Here is a 15,679-nt window from a genome sequence, read left to right as displayed (position 1 = left end):
AGCTTATTTTTTTTCTATGACTTCTTCAAAAGCGAGCTAAGATAAGAGAAAAGATAGCTTTTTCTCTACTTCCTATACTGCAACCAAACTTTTACTTGCAAATGTAAACAAAACAATCCTGGCGGAAAACATTTGGGATAATGATCGGTGTATGTTCTCACTTTTAGTATGTTCTCCCTAAATGATTTCTTCCAATATCATCGAGGTTTCATTTTTTTTTCAGAATGCATCTTATATTCTACACCTGTCTTGTGGTTCTGGTACTTGCTCAACCTGAATCTGACAGGAAGAATTCGAATTCGTCAGAGAAACAGGGCAATGGACCTCTTGGAAGATACATGCCGTGGATAATATGCACCCCATGGACTAGTGGTGGAAAGGGAGGCCCGAATGGAAACAATACGGATGACAATGACAAAGAGAATCCCCGCCCCGAAGGTATTCTGATTAAACTGCCATGTTATGGTTACAGAAATCCCTGGTGTGGCGGCGGCAACGGCTTTTACCCGTGGTTCAACTATGGTTACCGTGCTTCCTGGCCACGTTATAATTACAATCTTTGGAATCCTTGGAGCCGTCGCTACTCCAACAGCCAGCCAACTGGCCGCCGCCAGAATCCATCGAAACGTCGTGGAAACGGTAACACGAAGCCGGGAGGTCCACTTGAACACATGGGTGATGGTATTGAAACAGGAAGAAATTCTTTTCTTTCGCCCTCAGGGAACGCGAAAAGAGATTCACGATTCCTGTAAACTGAAGAAATAACCGGAAGGCTTGGTTTAATTTTTTTTTAAATTGAAGGTGGAGGTATGGGAAAGTAATATAGGAAATAAACATCCACGAGCTGTGTATTACTACTTGAAGCAACAAATTTTTCAGTACTACCCTAATCCTCTCTTCAAGAGGATCGTTCTATAGATGAGTGGGAAACTTCTTTACAAACAGCTCAAACGAATTCAAGAGCATAGAAATGTGAAGAGGCGAAACTCAGTGAAAAATAACGCCAAACATCACCGAATGTCACTTCGAACATTTCGTGGGACGTTCCTCGAAATATTCGAAATGACATCCGGTGCACTTTACTCTTAGAAGACTCATTTCGAGCACCTGTACGAGAAAAAAGTGGTGAGAGTTTTTGCTCTCTTGAGGTATAGTTTACAGAACGCAACATAATTCTGTACACATGATTTATACAGATGATAAATACTTTTTTTTAAACTTTTTTTTAGTTCTCGCTATTATTCTCGTAATTATCAATGAGATATTTTTAAAAGCGATTGTAGAAGAAGAAATCACAAAAAATCGTTGTGTACATTTCAACAAACTGAGGTGAATAGAAGTAGAAATGCAAAAACCGACATGAGAGAATCTATCAGCGAGTAGAATATTTAAAATTTTTCTATACTTTATATTTGATATTTACTTAAAATTGGGAGTATATACTACAAATTTAAACGCCGGAAATTTCAGAAAATTTCCAAAAATTCCGAAAAAAATCCAATCATCTTCAAAATTTTACATTTTACATTTCACAGGGTTTAAACTGTTATTTTTATAAGAAAAGTTTATGCAGTCGAACTTTTTCTAAAATAATAAATCTGTTTGCAAATTGAGTCTAGTTTACATCGCCACACAAGTTTTATGGCTGCTTAATTTTACGATTTTTTTAGCGAATGCTCCTATAAATATATTGCATCGTAGGAAAGAAAAAAATTGGTGAATAAAATTAAAATAAGATAACTAAGTAAAAGGAACTAATAACATTAATATTAAATTAAAATGTTGCTTACTTGCGTTGTACACTATTAAGGAGGATCCTTCATATCTGGAGGGATCATGAAATACCTAAACGTATATCGATCCAACTAAAGCCAGAAATTTTTCAACGAATGAAACTTGCCAACGAGTTTCCTGTCTAACTTACTTTGAATAAATAGTTCTGAAGAAAATTACATGTTTGAGTAAAGGTGACTGAAATTTTTCGGGGCAAACTATTTTATCCTACGTTGAGTAAATTTACCTATTCACTAAAGCTCTCGATGTGTTCATATGGTGACCCCCCAAATCGGTTCGGACTTTGTTAAGCCGTGAGGGAAAAAATAACGTTGACATACTCTCTGCATGTGTTTACCTCGTCTTAGGAGTTCGTTTACTTTCCACCCACACTTAAGCAGAGAAAAAATTGGGAAAATCGTCATTTTCACAATTCCAAGAACACATTCAGTCTTGTACCAATAATAATGGACGAAAAATTGAAATTTTTAAAAACTAGAGACGTTAGACGTAAACATATTTCAAGTTGCCTAGAATGTTAGACATTTTTAAAATGATTTTTTTATTTTGAGAAACCTGTAAGGTGCTGAGTCCTGTGCATAACATTTTTTTCCGTTTCTCTAGAAGGGAACAGAATAGGGGAATAAAAATACACTGTTTTTTTTTGTAGTCACAGAAATTTTGAGAAGTTCTCTGTTCTGTCTTCCAGTCCCCATTTCATGGAATCCATCACCTTCCACCAAAGACATTCAGACTCAAAAAAATGCAGAAATGAGCAAAATTCATCGTCAAACATCACTCATCCGAAGTTTATCCGATTGTACATATCTCGCACTTTCTAAACGTATTTCTTACACAAAGTCTTGACTCATTCATCTACCTCAAATATGTGTTGACGTCTCTAACATCTTTTTAACAACGATAGCACTCTTTTCCTGTATGTATTTACTTTTCTGTCAGCTGTCGGCGAATAAATAGATAAACTATAAAACGTTGTAACAGACCTGGTAGACTTAGCCCGCATTCAGCGTCGGTGTGTCGGAGCTGTACGAAATTTCCAGGTCCTCGTTGCACCTCGTTTTCTTCGACTTTTATTTCCTTGGTGGGAATTTAAGTTGGCTCTTAGTTGGCCCAAGGGGGTAATTTAGGACTACCTCTTCGTTTCTTGCTTACCTAAATTCGTTACTTACTTTTGTTATACCAGTTTTAAATGCGAAGTTGACTCAGAAACAACGTCCAGAACGTTTGCTGCCTTTTACCAATCGTGTGGTTATTTCTTTAATATCATAAAGCAGCAAATATAGAAATTATGCCATATGTTGTTTAGATGATAACTGAGCGGGTAAGTATTTCCTTCATTCTTTTTTTTTCTCAAGAGAGTTCTGGACCACTTTCATCTTAAGGTAGTCATCAGAAAGGATTAAAAGGATAAAGGATGCCAGGCGATGATCAGACCGCCAGGGTTGGAACAACTTGTTCACTTCAATTCAGAATCGTTTGAAGTTAACAAACTCGTGTCTAACTTATACACAGGCTTGTGAGGGGGCCACCGATGAATTACCACATTTTTTTATCCTTCCAGACAAGTCTGGTACCACCTTATTGGCCCTTCTGTGAGATGAAATTCTTTGTTGACATCCGGGCGGTTCCAACTTTCAATCGATTGTGCAGTCACAACGAAACCTCTTACCGACTACACTACACCATCGCGTTATAAAAAAAGAACTTGAAATCCATGCTAAAGATCTATCACGTACAAATGACGGCAATCCAGTATTGAAGTGAATATATCTCGCCGAAGTCCTCCCTATGGTCTATCCGTATTCTTAGCTGAATTCTTAGCTAATGATGGGCTTTGGCGAAATTTGGTCAAGAGGAAAGTAGAAATGTGGTGAAGAAATTATAAACTTAATAGAAATTATAATTATAAACTTGGGAGTCAACAACTCCTGTTTTTCCTGATTAGGATAGCTTGATGGTTCTTAATCCTAGCAAATGGACCAGTACAGTTCAAAGAGGAAGACTAAAATTTTGAAAAGTATTTTGCCAATAATATTGCCAATGAATATTACCTCGTAACGTACCCAGTACACAAATGTGATGATTTTCGTTTCAGAATGAAGATCGCCTTCTGCCTTGCCATTGTTGCCTTAACCTACTACCTCGCGTTTGCTGAACCGATCATGTCGAAGCACCTCGCTGTGCGAGTCAAGAGACAAGATCTTGGTGCAAGCCAACCAACGGGTGCCAGTCTACAGTCGGGAACTGGCGGCACAGCAGCAGCCGCTGGCTCTGGTTCGGGAGCTGGTACCGGTGTCGGATCCTTCAGCACTACATCCGTTTCGATGTGCTGTTGTGTGGTTTGCTGTTGGTTCAACTTTTGTTGCTGCTGATTTTCTCATATTTAGTTTATGCGTACTTCTGCCATAGTTATTATTCGCTTTCGTAAGACCTGCCGTAAGAACACTGCTCTAATTTTTGATCTGGATTCGGATCATGGAAAACTCCTCAACGGATGACTATATCAGTAGATGTAGTTTCGCTAGTACTGCCGCATTCGCTGCCATTTGCCGCAGTATTGCTTTCGGAAATTTTTCAATTGTTTCTTGAAGAACGTTTTAAGATATTCTTCACTATTGAATGATACTGCGACATCTATTCATTGCATCCATCTTCCAGGATGTTATAGTTAAAATAATCAAGTAGCAATAAAATTTTTAGTTTAGTGGTTCTTGAAAGCTATTTTTTTAGAACAAAATCTACAGTGTAGTAGAGAGAAGAGTACAATTCCTGTAGTTTGATCTCTACATCTAGAAATTTCCCCAGGAAAGGATGTCCACTGAGCAAGAAACTCAACTTCGTGCATGACCTCAGCGAAGGAGTTAAAATGAAAAATCGAAACTCAATTGTATTCGCTTCTACTTGTAGCTATGAGATCCAACAGTAAACTTAGGATTTTCCTTATTGGGTGGATAAGGCGTTTGATCGGATGAGTCATGTTCGATTTCATCCTTTCAAGCTCTGAAGAAGGCGATCACACCGAAAAGTTAGCCACAAAGAAAGGATCACAACAATCTCGTGTCCGGCTTAAAGGCATCACTCCACGAATCTGAGGTGGTAAGGTTTTAAGGAGAGTTATGCCTATACGGGGTCGTAGATTGTGAAGAAGGAGGTGATTCCGTCCATTTCTTCCTAATTGCCATAAGAAACGGCCTGGAATATGCGGCGCGTGCACAGGGCTGGCGCGCCTCCAATCGAACTCCAAACTTGTGGAAGATAGCGCCGCGGAACGCTCGAAGCCGTATATTCCGGGCCGTTTTTCACGGCAGTTAGGAAGAAATGAGTGGGAGACCACCCGTTCCTACAGTCTACGATCCCGTATCGTCTTTGAGCATCGGGAATCCATATCAGGTCAGATTCGTGGGGAGATGCCTTTAAATTAAGGAACGAAACACTGAAGTATCGTCATCCTGAGGTTTAATAAAATTAGCACATGGATACTAATATGAAAACGTTGCTCCAGTCCCTAATTTCCTTCTTTTCCCTAATCCCTAGCCATTTTGTAGTAAGAAATTCCCAGTATTGAAGGATTATTGGAGATACATAGATGGTGTTTTGTTGAGTAATTCAACTTTAATTAGAAAGTCCTGTGAGTGTTATGTACAGGTGATGTCCTCAGTGATGTACATCTTATTTTACATCTCAAACCATCTGATGAAGTAAGAAAAAAAATGTAAAAACATTTTAAATTTAAAATTTGCAGATCAAACTACTGAACTTTAGGACCTTGGTAATACTGGTGATCCGCTGTCCGATGATTTATTTTGTTATTTCAAAGATTACTTTATGATTTTTGTTTTGTTAGTTATTCAGTTGGCTTCAGTTTCACAACCGTCTGCCCTGCGATTTCACCATTTTTTCCTTTGCTCGGATCTGGATTCGCAGGTGCATACTCAACAGTCATCACTTCTTCAGGACCTTTCCCAGTCTAAAACGGAGCTGCAGATCAAACTTCTGAGCTTAAAATTTCCAGCGCTACCCACCTTTCTTGTAATTTCAACTTCTGCACTTTTTCCGACATCAATAACACCACTCATTTTGTCTGGTGGCACAGAATATTTCGATCCAGCAGCAAAAACAATCTGACAACAATTTCATTCGTTGCTCATGAAATTTCGACTCGATCTCGATATTTCAGCTCACCTTGTAAGCGAGATTTCTATCACAATAGTTAATTAACTTATGTTTTGACTTGCCGCCTGAAGTAGTAATCGTACATTTCGATGGCTCAACATGGAGTTCGTATCCCATTAGAAATGAAAAATGAGAACTTCTTTCAATGATATCCGCTTTTATAAGGGGCCTCGGTGAAAATAAAACGTGATAAGGTTTGAAATTGTTTAACATCTCAGAGTTGGTTAAGTCGTAACTGATTTGAGTAATTAATAAGTAAATAATTTAATTTGTAATGGAATTATACTATCCCGGAAAGAAAGAACAAATATAAAATGTGCCAAAATTTACGCAACACTTGAATTAAACAGATGACATATTTTTTAAGTCATATTTTTAAAATTAGAACATAAAGTGCGTAAGATAGGGTCATATATGGAGGAGCATCCACAACTTGACATTGTTTGGTGCGGATTTTCGGTTGGAGGCGTCATTGGATTACATGTACTTTTTTGAAAATGAGGCTGGTCAAGCACTCACTGATGCTCAATATCGCGACAAAATAACCAAGTTCTTAATGCCCGAATTGGATGAAATTGATATCCAGGACATGTGGTTTCAACAAGATGCTGCGATATGTCATAGAGCCCGTGAAACAATACAATTACTGGATGAGAGATTTCCCGGTCGCGTAATCTCTCCCTTTTCGGTGGTCGACGAAAAATTGCGTATGTGGCAGCAAAGCTGTGGAGGTCACTTTCGCCGATATGCTATCCCATATATAACCCTATCCTATATATTTTATGTTTCATTTAAAAAGTACATTTGAAAAAAAATTGTTGTTTCTGCTCAATTCAAACCTTGCATAAGTTTTCGGACACTCTGTGGAAGTAAGGACTTGCTGCCTCTTTGCCCTCAAAATACACGGAAAGAAATAGTATCAGGTGAGTGTAATTGCTATACTGCTGTGTGAAATTTATTCTTTTTTCTGGATTAGGTTTTTTGCATCACAATATTACTACATTTGCATTTTTTTTTCTGTGCTAAATCAATCTGAAATGAAAATCGCAGCTACCCAATGATTAAGAAAATGAAACAACGGTGGGACCCGAAGATTTTCGTAAAAGACACGAAGCGCTCTAGCGATTACTGACACTGCGTCTTCAGAATGGAATCAGAATTGATCGTTTCTCTTCAGATTTATTCCAAACCATTGCTGAAAGCACATATGCCCAAAGTACCGCGTTTTTTTTTCTGCGATTTGTCAACCCATTGGCATCTGGCACTTTGCGAAGTGAGTATTTTTTAGTGACATGGCGAAGAGAGCAAGTCATCCGAGGCACTCAATTCTTTTTTGCCGCTGAGCAAACAGAAGTTGTATAAATATCGTTGCGGACCGTTGAACACATCCAGTCCTCATAGTTTTGTCTGCTTCTGAGGTTTGTCGGCTCTTCTGTGTTGGCCAATGGATTTATTTCAATAAGAAACCTGTGAAATGTTCATTTATATTCTTTAAGGAGTTACAGCTGTTATTTTCAGGATGAGAGCTCTTGTGTGGTGTGTTTTGGTACTGATTCTCTTTCAATTTGGCACTATCGACAGCGCAAATTCTTTGCGTCGACCCGCGAGACAAGCGATCCTCGACAACAGATACAACGGCTACCAGTATCCTCGTAGAGGAAACTTCAAGGACAGCAGCGGTGATTCGCATTCCAATGAGCGCTACGGCATGACTTCCGGACGCGGTTAATGAATCCAAGCGCATGGAATCGGATTGAATTCAGTTGTAGAAATTCAAAATCTTTACAATTGAAACGCGTATTACTCAAATTTCGTCTAGTTCGTGACTCCTGCAAGGATTTCTGCTGATTAGGAATTAGATTATGTGATTGGGTATAAATGAATAAAAATTTGTGGAAGCTTTTTGAAGAATCGCCCAGCAGTGACGTAAGATGCCCGACAGACCACGTAAAGGCCACGATGCCTCATGGTTTGGCCGGAATTTGTAGGAAGAATTTCAAACTGCACACAGGAAAAACTGAATAGAAACAAAAAAGTCAAAAATAAATAAAAATAGGAGTAAAAATAAAATAGGATTCTGAAAAGCATGGATAATCTCTTTCAGTTTTTCCTTCCGAACTTAATAATGTCCCGTAAGAACCGTGGCTATCGGAGGCTTTTCAAATTTCTATTTTATTTCTATTTTTATGTGTGAATTGTAAAAGAAGTCGGGTTTTTTTTTCTATTTCAGTCATTTGAAATTCCCATCGATGCTACAGTGGAGAACTGAAACATTTCTTATAGGCACAGACAGCTATTCGAATATTTGTGTAAAAAATGAATCAGAGCAACGTTCTGAAGTTGATCTGGAGAAAGCAAAGTATTTTTTTCACAAGGTAACAACTTATAAATTGAGCTGTTATCGAGAATAAATATTTCTTTGATGAATGGGTATAGATAAATGCATCTCATGTTTTGAAAATCTTAGAACTCTCATGTCATGAACATCCAAGGATGAGTGGAATGCCAAAGTGTGGAATAATGAATTTATCACCCTACCTTCCCAGGATTTTAATCGCACCAGTTATCTTCTTCTTTACATCTTCAAAGCGCACTTATTTGCGACACAACCCTATTATTTTGTAGCTTTTGTGTAAGTTTTTAGCAGATAAAGTAAACTGAATTGATAGTTCTCGTCTTCACGAATCGGCTGGTGTCTAAAGCAGAATAAATCGAGTTAAAGCAAAAAAAAAACAAGAAAAAAAAAGAACCATATCATATCTTGTGGGATGACGAGTCGTTTGAGAGAGAAGATTACACGTGGCTTTGATTTTTTCAGGCTCTGAAGAAGGCGACGACGCCGAAACGTTAGCCAGAATAAAAAGAATAAAATAAATAAAGAATAATAACAATCTTGGTTGGGCTCAAAAAGTAGTACACAAAAAAAAAACCGTTCTTTTTTCTGTCGAAAAACTGGTGTGATAAGTGCGCATGAAAAAAAAAATGCAGAACCTAGGACAAAATTGTAAAAAGTACAGATAATAATGATAGCAATAGTGGATTTATAACAATGAAGTACCATTCGAATCGATTTCGAATAGATAAAGGATTTTTTTTTCTTTTTTTTTCATGCGATAGAGGATAAGGTGTCTGGCGTCAGTCAATCCGCGTGGGATGCGCCCCCATTCAATTCAGAATCGTTTGAGGTTTACGAACATGTATTTGGCCAATAATGTAATGACTTGCAGGGATTAGCCAATGTGGTAATGTGTTCTATCCTGAATTTATCAACACCGGAGGGATGAAGGGCTTGGTGAGCACCAGCGTAGATTCGAACCTCCGATCGATTCTGTCTGCAGCGGAACCTTTTACCGACTGCGCTACACCAGCCCTTCGAATAGATACTGTAAGAAAAATATTTGCTGAAAGTAAAACACTATCACTTCAACAAACAGGATGTCTCATTCATTTGTAGCCATGTCCATGGTAATACCGTCAATGGTCGTACCTTCGCAAAATCCTCTTTTCGTTGGGATTGGTGGATCCAGAAGAGAGCTCAGGAGTAACAGTGATAGAAAAATTGCATTTAAGGTAAACGACTTAGTAGCTGTTTGAGAAAAATCCATTGAATTGCTAAGAATTCCAGCTGGTTTTTCCGCCAAATTCAAATTATTCCGCTCAGGAAACATTCGGAGTGATTCCTGAGCTGGGCAAAGTTACAATACTACTAACAAGAGCTGTGGGTTTCAGTTTTTTTTTTCTACCGGTACCAAGCTAATTATATGATCATGGTTATTTTTTTTTCTCTTAGAACTGCAGATGTGCAGAAGAGAAAATGACTATACAGTATGCGGCAATGGCTAATGGACAAACTGATCCGGCAGCTAGTTTTGCCTCAGGCACACCTACCGGCGAATTCATTGGCGAAACAGAAGTCCGCTTGTCACCTATATCATAGAACAAATGAATAAACATAATTAACATCGTTGTTGCCTATTGATATCCTGAATCATGTTTCAATGAATGGACAGTAAGGTCAGATGCTCATATTCTGAGATGATACTGCAATAACCTGACACCAAAATCTTCACTGTAAAAAATTCAGTAAAAACTGAGCGCTGCTACAGAGCGCTACTGTAATGACCGCTTTTTGCAAACATATTAACTATCCACACAACCCATACTCATGACACAAATCCAGCAATCACGAAAAGGTTAATCTTGGTTTACTTGGATTTGAACAAATTATAGCTTTCTACAGTAACCGAGTTCGTATGGTTCCCGTCCAGGAATCTCTTAGTTTGCTTAAAGGCAGCATACCACGAATCCGGGCTGGTACGGATTTCAGGTGAAGTATCCGTATACGGGGTCGTAGGTTATGGAGACGGAGGGTGGTTCCGCTCATCTCTCCCTGCATCACTGCAAACAGCCTGAATGCTGTTTTGTACGACGCCACCTATTGAAACGCTCCACCCCTTGCACCGCCTCCGCTCTGTGATTCGCCGAAAATCAATTTGGATTACCCCGATAGGCAGTAAGGGAGGCCACGTGTGCAAAGGTGGCGCGCTGCCATAGAAGGCATCGTACAAAACAGCATTTTTGGAGCGGAACCACCCCGGTCTCCATAATCTACGCGCCCGTAATGAAGTCATCACCTCATAAACCTGACGTGATATGGATTTCCAATAGTCAGAGACTACGGGATCGTAGATTGCAGAATCTGGTAGAATCCCGCTCATTTCTTCCTAATCACCGTAGAAAACGGCCCGGAAGATGCGGCATCGAGCGTTACGGGGCGCTACTTTCCACAACCAGTTCGGTTGGAGCGCGCCAGCTCTGTGCACGATTTTCGCACACATCTTCCGGGCCGTTTTTTGTGGCAATTAGGAAGAAATGGGCTGAATCATCCTCTTTCCCACAATCTACGACCTCGAATAGGCATACCCCACCTGAAACCCGCTCCACCCCATATTCGGGGAGTGATGCCTTGAAGCCGGACACGAGATTGTTGTGATCCTGTGATGGTGATGCCTTTGAAGGATGAGTTTACAGTACTAGGTACTGTGTTACTTCTTATTCATATGAACAAACACATCCATGAGCATCAGTGAGCAAGTGACTGACACCACATTTCAAAGTCGATAGATTTCTTTTCACAGATTTAACATTGTCCAAGCTAACAAAACTTGCAAAATGTAAGGAAAACTTTTATTTTTGTAGAATCATCAGTCCCAGAAGCAGTGCATTTCAAAAAAATACGATCTTCTTTCCTTCTCCGCTAAAGAAACAGGTAGCTGAACAAACAAGAGGTTGCAAAAATGTGCTAAGTGACGTTCGGAGCAAAATCTTTATTTCACACAAAGACTAGATATTCTGGATAGACAACAAAACATCAATGTTGTAACATTAATGTGAGTTGCATTTGTCATAGGCAGCTGGGATCAAACAACATCTGAAAGAGCACATCACGGTCAGGTACGACCTCATACAGTGGAATGTTAATGGAAAAGAGGTACAAACCCACCATAATCACATCACGATCGGTTACCGTTGAACGATTTCTGGATTGAACCTCTTCAGATGAATTCGATTTCACATCCGTGCCTAGCTTCTTTTTACTTTCAGAAGTTTTGCTGAATTTTTTGTGAGAAAAATAAAACAAGGAATTTCTCGTACGGTAATTCAGTGAGTATGTACCTGCTACTCTCAGCTGATGATGCGGTTTGTTCTGGATTTTCATCTTTGCTCTGAACGGACAGTTTATCTGGGATTTCTTTGCCCTGAACGGACAGTTTATTCTGGCTTTAGTCCTCATTGGGTGAAGAGAGGCCAAAAATAAGCAGAAATATGTGCAAACTCGTGGAAATTTTTCGTTTGTTGTGCGGTTTGATCGAGTTTCTGCGCATAAGAATAGAGGAATTATTAATATTAATATGAAGCAAGTCATAAACTTGTTGAAATAATCTGAAAATCGTTACATATTGAGTATATTTTGACTATTATATGTTGATTTTGTAAAATTATGAGACTCTTAAATACTCTTCTACTTATACCTAAAGACTCTTGAGTATAGAAAAGCTATAAACTACCTTAAAAGCGTGTAGATCAGAACCCACCAAAATTCTGAAGACAAGTAAAATGCACGAAAGACATAGCTGAACCGCTAGACGACAACAAAAACTGCAAATAAAAAAGCAGACACCCAGCGCTTCCCGTATCGTACCGTATCGGTCATCTGATAGTTGAGATTAAAGGCATCACCCCACGAATCTGAGGTGGTGCAGATTTCAGGTGGAGTATCCATATACGGGATCGTAGGTTATGGAGAGGGGAGTGATTCCGTCCATTTCTCCCTCTATCCGTAGAGACGGACGATCCCGGAAATGCTGTTTCCTATGACGGCTTATGTTGCAATGCGCAACGTTTGTGCTCCGCCCAACCCATTCGGACGAATCGCAAGCGGGTGTCCGTGCAAGGGTGGCGCGTTTCAATTAAGGACGTCGTAAGAAACAGCGTTCCAGAGTTGCCCGTTTCCACTGATACAGGGAGAAGTGGGCGGAATGACTTCCGTCTCCATAATCCACAATCCCGTATACGAATACTCCATCTGAAATCCGCTCCAGATCAGATTCGTGTTTGGGTGATGACTTTAAGCTGAAATAAATGACATTTCGATGTCAACGGTAGGATCTGTGATATATCAGACTTTGAACCCAACCTAAGAAAAACTTGCGCATGGAATGTCAATTCTGCTCATTGCTAGTTTAAAAAAGGCAGAATATTGCTATGTAAGGATACTGTACAAGTTTCTGAATGTCTAAAGTCACACTTGTTTACTTTTGTGAAGGTTTGCTATGATAGTGATACTTACTCGACTTTTTAAAATGGTTTGATCATTTTCTTTCGAAGCTTTTTTTTGTCTGGTTCTTCATTTTTGAAGGGTTTTTAGTCGAAAGTTGAATTTCATGGTCTTTACTCCAATAAACCTTGCTAAAAGTCTACCAAAGTCAGAAACTTTAAGAGAGCACCAGAAACATTCGTAAAATTTCTGATTGATTAGAATTTAAATTCTGAGACCATCACAGATAGAAGGGGACACAGATCGAAACCATAAATTCATATAAGAGTGTTAGTTTACCTTTGTCTTTTTTGTTTTGTTTTCCAGATCCGATTGAACTCAAACAACAGCCGATCAACTGAAGGATTGAAGCAGAAAAAGAAATGTGTTAGCTCAACATTATCTTGCTAGTTATAATTTTTGAAGGAACAGAATGAAAATACTTTGAAAAACTCTCGATTGCTGACCAACTTCGTCCAGGCTTACGATGAACTCCAAAGCTACAGATTGTTAATACAGTTGGTATAAAATAAACAAATAAATAAAATAAATATAAATAAAGTTGGTTAAAATTAAAATGGCATGATGGATATGTAGCGCACAGTTGAAATGGAAAAAAATATCGGTTCTGAATTCTATCAATGGTTTTTCAAGGAGAGAAGAGCAGGAAAAGCCGTTAAAGGATAAAAGATAAAGTGTCTGGCGTTAATGAATCCGGATTCGAACCTCCGATCGATCATGCTGCAGCCACAGCGGTCCTTCTTACCGAACGCGGTACACCGCCCTCTAACGATTGTCAGGACGAACGGATTTATGATCTATCTAACCAATTTGTTCTCCTAGGTCCATCGGCGGTATTCACAAAATATTCGTTAATATATTCGATCAGTTGGTAGCAGATGTGGTAAGTGACGAATGGTTTCTGCTATTTCAGTTGTGGTGAGACAGTTTTTGTATTGAGTTATTATCGTTCCTTCACGACACAACCTTTAGGTCTTTCGAGAAGGGCTGGGCTCTTCCTCGTTTGTGGTTTTCCTAGGATGTAGTAAGAGTTAAGTAATGGTATCCAGTTGATGATCCAATGTTTTATGCAAGACCTCTTTTTTTTTCTTTTTTTATTCTCTTTTCTTTTCATTTACGGAGGCTTTTTTAAAGTTGATATCGCTCAAATTCTATGATCTCTCAATCACAATCAATGAATCCTCGTACAATCAATCATAGGATCACTCGACTTTGTTAAACTGTCATGACCACGTTTCCCTGCCTCACATCCGGTAAATCAAACTGGCTTTAACCAGCTTTACAACAGATTAATTCAATTTAATTATTCATAATTTATTAATGCTATCACTCGGCTAGAAATAGGATTTTTCCAACTTTTCTAAGGATGTCATTGTTGTAAAAGTAGTAAGTGATTAGAAGTAGAATAGAGGAATCTTCTGCATGTTTCTTTCAGTCCATTTATACGATATTATACCATCTGAAATGAGAAAAATCCTTGTGCTCCTTGTAAAATTTGGGAAACTGAACACTATCGATTACCAGCGCCATTTGTAGATCATCATTGAATCTGCTCTTAGGTGAATGTTTTCCATTTTGTTCGATTGAGGACGTCTTTCCCTTCTTATTTTCACTTGAGCCGTTAGTTTTCGCATTAGCGTTTTGAGTAGTCGATCTGAATAACAGAAAAGAACTGATTTTAATGGTAGAAATTTTATAAAGTTGAATTATACAGGATATTTTATTATAGTTAATTCTACTGTTATACAACTAAGTACATATGTGAGGCCGAAGATACCCTTACAAAGTTTTCAACAGCTGTTGTCGAATTAGGCCGAGTTCCTTCCAGAAAACTTTCTTTACTGAGTAGGAAGCAGGTAAGCAAAGCCTTCTTTTATCAAAAGACTACGATGTTTTGAGAGTTTAAAGAAAAAGCCTGCAACTTTTAGAACAGAAAGGTTCAACTTCACTTTTCAGCACATACAAGAAAAATCTTCAATCAAGGTTAGGATATCCTGAAGCGCTCATCACGCAGTGTATCATTGTAGCGGTAACCGCGGATTGAAAAAAAAAACTCACTCGGTCTTTTTTTCTGAAGAAAACTCATTCTTTTTATCAGTCTGAAGCGAAAAAAAAAAAACTTTACCAGATCTACCGGATGAAAAGAAGAAGAAAACAAGGGAATTTCTGCTCACCTCCCTTAGGATTGAATCCTTACGGGAACTTTCTCTTCCGCTACACATAAGCAGTAACGTTACAGAAAGGATGAAACTGGTGGTAATTATCGCGCACCATTCTGGAATATTCACGATTTCAGGACGTCTTTTAGGTAATTGACTCAATGATTGGAATAAAAGAGGGTTTTTTCCCTACCCCTAAAATTTCCAAAATAGAGTTAAGAACTCTGAAAAAGAACCTATTTTTATTTATTTTAGCTTTCGATTTTAGCTACTGTGTATTAAAAATATTAATTTCCACTCCTCACATTTAAAAAAAGGAGTAATGAGGAATCAAACCTCTTAGGACATTATACGAGCGTTATAACGAGCCTTCTAAGTGATACATTACATTAACCATTTCGTATGAGAATACATTAACAATAAATCCATACAGATTCCGGTTTGTTTACAGTGTTGATACCAACAAATCCATTGTTTGTTTTCAATTCTGTTAGATTTCTCATGGTATATCCAAATCGGTGGTGAACTGAAGGACAAACGCAAATGCCATGCGTATAAAAAAATACCTGACCATCCTGGTCACGCCACAGGAGGAATCCTGTGCGATGATGAGTGGTGTAGTGGTATCATTGTCATCTGGAATCCCAGAGATCTGGAGATCGATCACCGGCTCAGAGCTCAGAGGTTTACATAAAACGAGTAGTTATTAGTGCAT

At 38.6% G+C, this 15,679-nt stretch overlaps 9 protein-coding genes across 11 annotated transcripts; 6 read left to right on the top strand and 3 right to left on the bottom strand.

Annotated features, from left to right (window-relative positions):
• Positions 1-224: 224 nt before the first annotated feature.
• On the top strand, positions 225-752 carry RB195_003848 (uncharacterized protein; the record flags this gene model as incomplete). Its single annotated transcript, XM_064201683.1, has 1 exon — positions 225-752. The coding sequence occupies one exon, from the start codon at positions 225-227 to the stop codon at positions 750-752; it is 528 nt and encodes a 175-aa protein (XP_064057564.1).
• Positions 753-2,049: 1,297 nt separating this feature from the next.
• RB195_003846 (uncharacterized protein) lies at positions 2,050-4,292 on the top strand (the record flags this gene model as incomplete). The annotated part of the gene is made up of 4 exons (XM_064201681.1): positions 2,050-2,087; positions 2,802-2,834; positions 3,890-4,133; positions 4,182-4,292. 4 exons carry the CDS (start codon positions 2,050-2,052, stop codon positions 4,290-4,292), a joined length of 426 nt encoding a protein of 141 aa, XP_064057562.1.
• On the top strand, positions 3,891-4,166 carry RB195_003847 (uncharacterized protein; the record flags this gene model as incomplete). Its single annotated transcript, XM_064201682.1, has 1 exon — positions 3,891-4,166. One exon carries the CDS (start codon positions 3,891-3,893, stop codon positions 4,164-4,166), a length of 276 nt encoding a protein of 91 aa, XP_064057563.1.
• Positions 4,293-5,638: 1,346 nt separating the features above from the next.
• On the bottom strand, positions 5,639-6,084 carry RB195_003845 (uncharacterized protein; the record flags this gene model as incomplete). The annotated part of the gene is made up of 3 exons (XM_013442261.2): positions 5,639-5,761; positions 5,817-5,915; positions 5,977-6,084. 3 exons carry the CDS (start codon positions 6,082-6,084, stop codon positions 5,639-5,641), a joined length of 330 nt encoding a protein of 109 aa, XP_013297715.1.
• A 364-nt stretch (positions 6,085-6,448) lies between these two features.
• RB195_003844 (uncharacterized protein) lies at positions 6,449-7,623 on the top strand (the record flags this gene model as incomplete). Its single annotated transcript, XM_064201680.1, has 3 exons — positions 6,449-6,674; positions 7,360-7,385; positions 7,486-7,623. 3 exons carry the CDS (start codon positions 6,449-6,451, stop codon positions 7,621-7,623), a joined length of 390 nt encoding a protein of 129 aa, XP_064057561.1.
• Positions 7,487-7,696, top strand: RB195_003843 (uncharacterized protein; the record flags this gene model as incomplete). The annotated part of the gene is made up of 1 exon (XM_064201679.1): positions 7,487-7,696. The coding sequence occupies one exon, from the start codon at positions 7,487-7,489 to the stop codon at positions 7,694-7,696; it is 210 nt and encodes a 69-aa protein (XP_064057560.1).
• Positions 7,697-9,402: 1,706 nt separating this feature from the next.
• On the top strand, positions 9,403-9,904 carry RB195_003842 (uncharacterized protein; the record flags this gene model as incomplete). 3 transcript variants are annotated; one of them, XM_064201677.1, is made up of 3 exons in its annotated part: positions 9,403-9,537; positions 9,629-9,685; positions 9,758-9,904. In XM_064201677.1, 3 exons carry the CDS (start codon positions 9,403-9,405, stop codon positions 9,902-9,904), a joined length of 339 nt encoding a protein of 112 aa, XP_064057557.1. The 3 variants fall into 3 exon arrangements, with proteins under 3 accessions (XP_064057557.1, XP_064057558.1, XP_064057559.1); XM_064201678.1 differs by having other exon boundaries at positions 9,593-9,685; XM_064201676.1 differs by having other exon boundaries at positions 9,424-9,537; positions 9,593-9,685.
• Positions 9,905-11,371: 1,467 nt separating this feature from the next.
• Positions 11,372-12,099, bottom strand: RB195_003841 (uncharacterized protein; the record flags this gene model as incomplete). The annotated part of the gene is made up of 5 exons (XM_064201675.1): positions 11,372-11,398; positions 11,471-11,579; positions 11,644-11,726; positions 11,804-11,910; positions 12,063-12,099. 5 exons carry the CDS (start codon positions 12,097-12,099, stop codon positions 11,372-11,374), a joined length of 363 nt encoding a protein of 120 aa, XP_064057556.1.
• A 2,156-nt stretch (positions 12,100-14,255) lies between these two features.
• RB195_003840 (uncharacterized protein) lies at positions 14,256-15,361 on the bottom strand (the record flags this gene model as incomplete). Its single annotated transcript, XM_064201674.1, has 5 exons — positions 14,256-14,264; positions 14,327-14,459; positions 14,864-14,904; positions 14,980-15,080; positions 15,334-15,361. 5 exons carry the CDS (start codon positions 15,359-15,361, stop codon positions 14,256-14,258), a joined length of 312 nt encoding a protein of 103 aa, XP_064057555.1.
• Between the last annotated feature and the right edge of the window lie 318 nt (positions 15,362-15,679).

Source organism: Necator americanus, chromosome IV, assembly GCF_031761385.1.
Source record: "Necator americanus strain Aroian chromosome IV, whole genome shotgun sequence".
Classification (NCBI taxonomy): domain Eukaryota; kingdom Metazoa; phylum Nematoda; class Chromadorea; order Rhabditida; family Ancylostomatidae; genus Necator; species Necator americanus.
Note: the sequence above shows the minus strand (reverse complement) of the source record. Positions and strands in the feature narration are given on the sequence as shown.